At 35.2% G+C, this 10,204-nt stretch overlaps 1 protein-coding gene across 1 annotated transcript in view; it reads left to right on the top strand.

The window, feature by feature from the left end:
- Positions 1 to 3,095: 3,095 nt before the first annotated feature.
- Positions 3,096 to 10,204, top strand: part of znf143a (zinc finger protein 143a) — a 25,722-nt gene continuing 18,613 nt past the window's right edge. Inside the window, exons 1-4 of the mRNA XM_056462368.1 lie at positions 3,096 to 3,223; positions 5,096 to 5,198; positions 7,321 to 7,407; positions 8,959 to 9,042. Coding sequence (XP_056318343.1) covers positions 5,102 to 5,198; positions 7,321 to 7,407; positions 8,959 to 9,042 — 268 coding nt within the window. The 5' untranslated portion in view covers positions 3,096 to 3,223; positions 5,096 to 5,101. The remainder of the gene's footprint in view (positions 3,224 to 5,095; positions 5,199 to 7,320; positions 7,408 to 8,958; positions 9,043 to 10,204) is intronic.

Raw genomic sequence — 10,204 nt, 5'->3', positions numbered from 1 at the left:
CCAGAAGAATAAATATTAGAGGAAATACTATAAAAATTCTTCTGACAACTTAAGTTACTTTTGTATAAATCACGGTAAATAGTCAAACAGCTTTTTGATGTCCTACAGGTTTGTTCTATTGGTCAAAATAATACTTTATTAAATTGTGTATTACAAAATTCAATTAAATTCAATTTTATTTTGTAGCACATTTAAAAACAACCATCATTGACCAAAGTTCTTCACAATGTCAGAAAAAGTAAAAATAAATAAAATACATTATAAATTCATTCATTCATTTTCTTTTCAGATTAATCCCTTTATTAATCATGGGAATGAACCACCAACTTAACCAGCATTTGTTTTAAGCAGCAGATGCCCTTTTAGCTGCAACCCAAAACGGGGAATCTCCCAGACACACTCGTTCACACACACACACTACAGACAATTTAGCTTATTCAATTCACCTAAAGTGCATGTATTTGGACTGTGGTGGAAATCGGAGCAAATCGATGCGAACACGGGGAACATGAACATGCAAAGTCCACACAGTCCACACATGCCAACTGACCCAGCCGAGGCTCGCTACCCACTGCGCCACTGTGCTTCACACGCCCTATACATTATATATCTTAAAGCTTTTTTTCTTACTTTAAATAAAAAGCTTAAAATTACTTGCTCAGATGAAAGATGAAGGTTAAAACCAGCCTAGGAAATGCTTTTTTTAAATAAATAATAATAATAATAATAATAACAGTAGTAAGGATACAAATCAACTGTACTTTAAGTGGTTGTAAACGATATTAAATGGAGTTAAAACAAGTGCCGCTAAACAATTAATTGCAACTAATCGAATACAAAATAAAAGTTTGAAAATATACAACGTAGGTATGCGTACTATGTATATTTATTATGTATATATAAAATACTTGTACACACATAAATGTATATATTTAAAAATATATATATATATTTTTTATAACAATTATATCGCTAAATGATAAATTACGACTAATCCAATACAAAATAAAAGTTTGGGATTGGGGATCGCAAAGTAAAGATAGGGTGGGGGGTGGGGGGGTGGTTGTGGTACAGGCTGAGAGGGGCACCTCATCCTCCTGAGACCCAAAGAAAAATTTTTTTTCTCTTTTTTCTTTTTTCTGTGATTTCCTACATCTTTTGGGTTAAAAAAATCTACAATTTAGAGTTTTTATATTTTGTTTTTATTTTTAATTTTACAGCACCATTTTGGTTCGAAACGACCGCCAAACTCAGACAACAAAACTGTACAGGATATGTCTGTAAAGGGATACTAATCCAATATTAATGTAACAAAAACTAAACAAAAGCCATTTTTCCTTTTGTATTGAAATTACTGAAACAGTTTAGTCTGAAAGAGAGCCGAACTCAAAAAAAATGTTAATGTGATGTTAATCCAAAACAAATTTAACATAAAAGCGATTTAAAACTGATTGTCATTCTCTAATTGTCTCTAATTCTCTAATTGTCTGATTGTCAGACTCTAAGTCAGAGTTTCCCTCAACTCTCTCATAAATAATCCTCTATGCTTCAGTTCTGCCCCCTACAAGATGCAGTCATTAATTACATTAAGGTGGTCCTGGTGTCCACTATAGTGGACATTTAAAAAAGGATGATATTTTGAAACACAAACAAGTTAACAGCTTTGAAAGCTAAATTTATTGTTCCTGACACTTTAATAAACAAATATATATATGTAATAATAATAATAATAGTAAAAACACATTTAAAAAGCTAAACTTTACATACCTCTCTCCTTCCTATAAAATGTGCTTGTTTGTTTATCGGCCATTTTGGATGCAGTGCAAGAAGTGGTTCCTAGCATGCCAGCCAATCAAATGACATATCACTATAAAGCACAGGATGTCCTCTGAACAGTACAACAGGTACAACAGTACAACTTAACAGAGTAGCTCAAAAAATTCAAAGAAACTTTATGAAAACACAATGCCTATATTTTCTTCATGTGAAAGCTTTATTTGTTTTATTTCGGCTAGAATAAAAGCAGTTTTTAATTTTTTAAGGGACAAAATTATTAGCCCCTTTAAGCAATTTTTTTTCCGATAGTCTACAGAACGAACCATCACTCTACAATAACTTGCCTAATTAGCCTAACCTGCCTAGTTAACCTTATTAACCTAGTTAAGCCTTTAAATGTCACTTTAAGCTGTATAGAAGTTTCTTGAAAAATATCCAGTCAAATATTATTCACTTTCATCATGACAAAGATAAAATAAATCAGTTATTAGAAATGAATTATTAAAATTAAACAGGGGGGCTAATAATTCAGGGGGCTAATAATTCTGACTTCAAATGTGTGTGTGTATATATATATATATATATATATATATATATATATATATATATATATATATATATATATATATATATATATATATATATATGAATACAAAATTAATCAAATATGACAAAAGGCTTTAACATTAAAACACTAGAACTTGAACAAAAATTCAAATGAAATCAGAAATAGATAAAAAAAATTGCTCAAACTATTGTTCAAAAAACTTAAGTAATATCTTGATGATCAATATAATATAAGATCGTTGTCATATTATTAATAATAAACATTATAATAGAAAGCCAATTGGTTTTATTCAGTTATTGTTATATTTCTTTTTTCAGGCCTACGGTGATCAGCAGGTGCTAAGAAGAATGAGGCTAGCCTAGCAGCTAGCTAATCTTTCAGTAAAAATTTTTTACTCTGTACGTCATGAAGAGTCTTTGTAAAGGTACAGTATCTATTTTATTCATTTGTTTGTATTTATTATTGTATTTATAATAGTTCCATACATCTGAATAGCCTAATGTAGCGATGTAGCGAATCTATTCATGTTCCGATGTGAGGTACTAACTTGTTGGATTTTCCTTAGGGTTTGCAAATAAATGCATACATAACCACGAATAACATTTATCTACAAAATCATGTAATCATTTAATTCAGTCAAATAATGTGTCAGTGTGAACAAAACAAACGTGTTTATCCGGTAAAGTCTTTCCCTCCTGAACAGCAGGGGGCAGAACAGACCTTAATCACCGACATTAAAACCACAGAAGAAACACACCATCAACTCAAAACACACACCGTTGTACTGTATTTCACAATGTTATGGAGCTCCATTTATGGAAATATTAGACGTATTTGATCCTATACACTGTTTCGGGTAGATTTTGACTATTCAGAGAGGTAAGTGTCTCAATCGCTAAATGCATATGTTATTATAGCAATAGACCAGGCGATCTGGAGTACGTTACATTGAAGCCGCTGAAAAACAAATGTGCATTAGCTGTAATAATAAAGCATATTTATACGTGTACATCACACTAAAGGCGACAGTAAATGCTACACATCGTCTTGTCATCTTTTTGACATCAATGTGAAACTAGATATCGCTGCAGGTTTGTTTACAGCATTTATTTTTGAATGATCGTAATATCCACATATTTATCGTAATATCCACATATTTACACATGGTAAAAGCTGAAACATTATCTTACACGAGTGTTGAAGCTGCTAAACTGCACAAACATTTAGATACAAGACAAAATTTGGACAAGGAAGCGAAACTAACGTTACACCTCTGTGTTTTAAAGAGATAGTTCGTCCACAAATGTCAATTTCCTCATCATTTGCTTACATTCAAGTGGTACAGAGATAACTTTTTACGATAAACGACATATGAATTGCATTTAAAATAGCATAACAAGGTTACAGAAAGGAAAGAAGGGCAGGAAAGAAAAATAAAACAAACAACGAAAGGGCACATATTAACCCTACAGAAAAAACAGCTTAAACCAGCCCAGGCTGGTTGGCTGGTTTTAGCTAAAACCAGCTTGACCAGCCTAGATAAGCTGGGAGCCCAGCCAAAATCAGCAATGTCCAGCTTAAACCAGGCTGGTCAAGCTGGTTTTAGCTGGATTTAGCTGGTTATTTTCCAGCCTGACCAGCTAAGACCAGGCTGGAAATGGCCAAAACCCCTCTAACACCAGGCTGGTCAACCAGCTAAAACTAGCCAACCAGCTTAGGCTGGTTTAAGCTGGATTTTTCAGCAGGGAAGGAAATCAAAATTAAGGCAGAATATTAAAGAAAGCACACATTTGAGAGGTTTTAACTGCTTTCTAATACAAGACGTTAAAATTGTATTGAAGTATAGTTCCAGTTCTTGTTTAAATAAAAGGGGTTTAAATTTAGTATATTTACATGTATGTATATGAAACTTTCCAACAAATAACATGAGGTTTATATAGAAACTTGAATTTGTTTTTTTTAGCGTTAAAAGGAAATCAAAATGGAGGCAGAATATTAAACGAAGCACAAATTTCAGATGTTTTAACTGTATTCATAATACTAGACGTTGAAATTATATTTGAACTTTTTTTCTTGTTAAAATATTTGACAGAGCAAGGAAATTTTCACCGTATGTCTGATAATATTTTTTCTTCTAGAGAAAGTCTTATTTGTTTTATTTCAGCTAGAATAAAAGCAGTTTTTAATTTATTAAAAAACATTTTAACGTCAAAATTATTAGCCCCTTTAAGCTCTTTTTTTTTTCTGAACAAACCATCGTTATACAGTAACTTGCCTAATTACCCTAATCTGCCTAATTAACCTAGTTAAGCCTTTAAATGTCACTTTAGGCTGTATAGAAGTGTCTTGAAAAATATCTAGTAAAATATTATTTACTGTCATCAGGACAAAGATCAAATAAATCAGTTATTAGAAATGAGTTATTAAAACTATTATGTTTAGAAATGTGTTGAAAGAAATGTGCTGTCTGTTAAACAGAAATTGGGGGGAAAAAATCAACAGGGCGCTAATAATTCAGCGGGGTTTAGTAATTCTGGCTTCAACTGTAGATCGACGTTTTCAATGAAATATTCCAAATGACTCCAATTAGTATGTTGGGGCTGAACTGTCTTTTTGATATGTAATCAGATCATTTTTGTTTTAACACTTTATCTAAACTACTGTTAATTCAAATGGGATTTTAGGTCTTCTCTAAATTATGATCGTGCACTTATGTTTTATTCCTGAGATGCCGTCTTTGATTTCTCCTAGGTAATAATGCTGCTGGCTCAGATAAATCAGTCAGCAGATTTCCAGCATGAGGATGATTCTCAGGAGGTCACGCTCTGCCTAACGGAGACTGTGGGGATTGCAGGTCAGAATTTTATTAAAGGAAATGTATGCATTGTCGTTCAAAGAAGTAGGGTTTGTAAGGTTATTGTTTTGATCGGAATGAATAGAAGTCTTTCTTATAGAAATAATGTAGTTTAAATGGTTCAAATATTTCACTCTCTATTTTTATTGTATTTGTTTATCAAACAAAATGTGTCCTTGCTGGCAAAATGAGTCAGGCCATTTATTGCAAGGAAAACAAGTGGTAAATATGGTGTTAAATAGCAGTAAATAGTCACTTATTTGTTTATCAAGTCCTCATCTAGTGATCTGATGTCCCAAATAGCAAAAATAATCTTTATTTGTACATGTTTTAGGTGGTGAGCTACTACTGCACTTTTGGATAAATTGAGAATCGCTTTTTATTCATTTATTTTTTATTTATTTTTACATTTATAGTGATTTTTATTCTCCCACGATGAATAAAAACATTAGAACAGAAAATGATCATTTTGTTGTTACAGACAGGTTACTGTGATAAAAGTTTATAGATTGAGTATGGTAGTGGTCAAAATAAAATTATCTCACACGTCCTCTTAAAACAGAAGGGGGCGACATCTGACTGTTCAAAAATATTTATTCAAACGAGATATACTGACATACTTTCAGCATACTTTCTAGCCTTCTGCCTCATTCCCACTAGCAGCGACTTTGTAGCTGCCTGTCGCTCTGGGTGGTGACCTGCTTCAAACGCAGATCTGTGTAGGTCTACACAGAGAATACAACCGGCCTCTGAGCAAGCTGAGAGAAGATCACCTGAGCTCTATTGGTGCTCCTATAGCTCAAGAAAGTCGCTCATCGTTTGCATAAAGGATTCTCAACTTTGTCGCGTCGCTCGGCATGCCCACCTAGTTGCCAGTGGTTGCTGTTGCTCGCGTAGACGCATAGATATATACACTAGATATCGCATACGGACCCTGAACATGCATCAAAAGCACCGCCACATTAGTACAGTGCTCCCAGTACAAATGTCATTCAACCGCACTAGTCAAGACAGTGTGACAACGTAATGAGTCTGGACTTGTGACACTGTGTACGAGTGTAGTAACAAGCAAACAAAGAAAACAAAGCACAAAGGCAGAACATTTCACTTACTGCATTCACCATATGGCAAAGTAGCACCAACTCGCACTAAATACTAGGCTTCTGCTAGTTTTGTTGAATAAAATAATCAAACAATGTAAATGAAATATGACAACAAGACGTTGCGGTGCCAGAAACGTGTTATTGTCAGCTAAGTGAACGAATCGTTCATAACGAAGATTCATTTACAAACGAACCGCCCCCTCCATTAGACTGAGAAGTTAGAAGAGGGGGTGTGTTTCAGGACATGGAATAGATCAAATTTAACAGGGAGGGAGGATGGTACATTTCCATACACACAAACACAAGGTTTTTGTCAGTAATGCCCATGTGGTCACTTATCCATCAATGTAGAAACGTGATGTAAAATTATAATTAAAAAAAAAATAGCATAATGACCACCGGGAAAACTCCCGATCATGGATGTATGTATATGTGTGTATCTCTGGCTCAGGATGGCCACAGTCCTCCACTGCAGCTTGGTCCCGCATTCATTTCAAAGGAGCGCTACCCTGTACTAAAATGGCGGCTCTATTGATGCGTTCCTTCCAATAGACAACAAACAGGGTAGGCGACATCTAATGTAAATGTCTATGGCGTGGACAGAAGTTGCTAGCTCACCGTTAAAATGAACAGTCGCTTGTCGCTTTGTCGCTGGGAGTCGCTCGTAGTGTGAAAGAGGCTTTATTGGTTTGATGTTCTCACTTGTTTTTTTGCTTAATTTATGTCAGAGAAACACTACTGTTTATGATCCTGCAGTTTATTTAAAAATTGCTCTTTGATCCGATAAAAATTTGTGTGTTTTATTTTTATCTAAAATTGTCTCGTATATAAGATGTTAAAAATTCTTTTGATAAAACCGTATATATATTTTTTTTTTTACTCACAAGCTCATTGTAACTCAGCATGTCACAAATATAGTCTTTATTAGCATAAGAGACATTTGAATGTACTTCTATTCTATTCATTTCAACACTCCTGATGGTCTGTGCCTCTCTCTAAATGTCTTGTTAATTATTCAGATTGTGACCAGAGCATGGACACGGTCAGTTTGCAGGCTGTGACTTTATCAGACGGCTCCACTGCATATATACCTCACAATCCTCAAGGTGCGTCTGTTACAAACACCCTAAACAACTCAGAGATTGAGATACTTAAGCCTGAGCATAGCCTTCTATAAGAATCAAATTAACATTGATTGTAGTTCAACACATACTATTATATTTTCAAAAAAAATGCCTTTACATTGATGCGTTTTGAAGTTTTATGTTTTTATCCAACACTCCCTACTGAAAAAAACAGCTTAAACCAGCCTAGGCTGGTTGGCTGGTTTTAGCTGGTTGACCAGCCTGGTTTTAGAGGGGTTTTGGCCATTTCCAGGCTGGTTTCCAGCCATTTCCAGCCTGGTCTTAGCTGGTCAGGCTGGAAATTGACCAGCTAAAACCAGCTTGACCACCTAGCCAGGCTGGGAGCCCAGCCAAAACCAGCTATGTCCAGCTTAAACCAGCCTGGAAATGGCCAAAACCCCTCTAAAACCAGGCTGTTCAACCAGCTAAAACCAGCCAACCAGCCTAGGCTGGTTTAAGCTGGATTTTTCCGCAGGGCTAACACGTGGTTCCCATGACCTTGTCAACTAGTTTATCTACAGGGGTTGGACAATGAAACTGACGCTGGACATTTTAGTGTTGGAGATTTCATAGCTGAATTTAAGCAGCCTGGTGGCCAATCTTCATTGATTGCACATTTCACCAGTAAGAGGAGAGTGTGAAGGTTTAATTAGCAGAGGAATAGCACCGTTTTGTTTAAAATATAGCAATGCACACAACATTATGGGGGACATATCAGAGTTCAAAAGAGGAAAAAACGTTGGTGCATGTCTCACTGGCGCATCTGTGATCAAGGCAGCAAGTTTGTGATGTATCAAGAATAATGATATCCAGGGTAATGTCAGTAAACCACCAAGAAGATCGAACCAGATTCAACAGGAGTAAATGTGGACGCTAAAGGAAGCTGTCTGAAAGGGGATGTCCATGTCCTAGCCCAGATTGTATCCAAAAAAAAACACTGCAGAATTAAATGTGCATCTCAACTCTCCTGTTTCCACCTAAACTGTTCGTCGTGAGCTCCACAGGGTCAATATACATGGACGGGCTACTATAGCCAAACCTTTGGTCACTCCAATGCCAAACATCAATTTCAGGGGTGCCAGGAGAGAAAATCTTGGGCTGTGGACAATGTGAAACGTGTATTGTTCTCTGATGAGTCCACCTTTACTGTCCTTCCCACATTTGGGAGAGTTATAGAGTGGAGAAGCCCTAAAGAAGCGCACCACCTAGCCATTCCCAAGACGATTGATGCTGTATTGGCTGCAAAAGGAAGCCCTACACCATACCAAATAATTATTGTGGTCTGAAAGCAGGCATTTCAGTGTCATTGTCCAAATCCTGTACATGGTTTCAGGATTTTTTTTTTTCATTTAATCATTAATTATTATTACTTTATTTTACCATTATTATAATTACTTTAATTCTACTACAATCTTTGGTATTTCTTCCTATACAATCTTTAATTGTGTATTTCTTGTTGTATCATTTTAAATGTAATCTCAAGTTTGCTTTCAGTTGATGTACTATTAAGTCAGTGCTGGTTGTTTTCCTCAGACAACAGTATAGTTGAAGGCCAGGTGATCCAGTTAGAAGATGGCTCCTCTGCCTATGTGCAACACATTGCTGTTCCAAAAGCAGGTATGTTAATGTTTAGTATATATTAAAGGGCCCCTATTATGCAAAAATCAATAATATGCAGTTGAAATAGAGTTGTGTGGCAACAATGTGTGAGTATAGCCATCCTCTAATAATAAATATTAATTGCAGAAACACTTTGATTGACAATCTCCCTTTGTACATGTCAACAGAGAGGGAATGCCCCGCCCATTAGCGACCATTTTTCCCTCATTAGCATAAACAGCCCTGAGTAAGAAGCAGCCGACTGCCATCAGAGTTTTCACCTGTTGAAGATAATGTCAGTGACTAAGAGGCATTATGAATATAAAACATTAGTCCTGTTTTGTATCTGTCGCTATGTTGACGCACAGGCATTTGTAGCTCCACCCTCTTTTGAAAAGAGCACAATCTCATTTGAATTTAAAGCGACAGTCACCAAAAGGGCACAATTTGAATCAAGACCTAAAAGAAGCAGATTCAAAGAGTTAATTTCAAATAATTTGTGCTGTTATTTTGAGCTGAAACTTCACATACACTCTGTTACTCCCCTCGAGATGAAACAAAGGCTCAAGTCGTTTTGATTTTAACAGACATTTATTCGGACGCGAGTCTGTAGTATGTCTTGTACATTCTAGCCTTGCACTCCTTTATGTCCAAATAATGCCGTCAGAACTACGAAAAGAAATACATAAACTTAAATTAACCTTTTAAAGGTGATGTTGCACATAATGAACAACATACATACAACCAAGAGATAAAGTGCACATTCAACATGTAAAGAAATTCACTTAATTGACTAATTACACATTAACATACAAACACATGTTTACATCCGTTAACACTATACGACACATACCTCATTGGCCTCTCTAACTCAAGAGGAATGAACTTGAGGGGTAGCAGTTTCTCTTTAACAAACTTCTTTGTACTTCTTAATCCTTAATCGGTGTTATTAGCACAGCACCTCGTGGCTGTTCTACTTGTAGTGTATCGGAAGAATATCTTTATTGCAACAATGAAATAATTCCCAAGCTAAACATAACAAGAAAAGGTTCCCCCCTCCCCTTTATAGTTTTAGTTAAATAACTTTAAATGAATTAACATGAATTAACAACAAATATACATTACTTATTTATTCTAATGATTACTCTGAACATTTTAACTATTTATTGACCTTTTAACT

This window comes from Danio aesculapii, chromosome 7 (assembly GCF_903798145.1).
Source record: "Danio aesculapii chromosome 7, fDanAes4.1, whole genome shotgun sequence".
Taxonomy (NCBI): Eukaryota; Metazoa; Chordata; class Actinopteri; order Cypriniformes; family Danionidae; genus Danio; species Danio aesculapii.
Note: the sequence above shows the minus strand (reverse complement) of the source record. Positions and strands in the feature narration are given on the sequence as shown.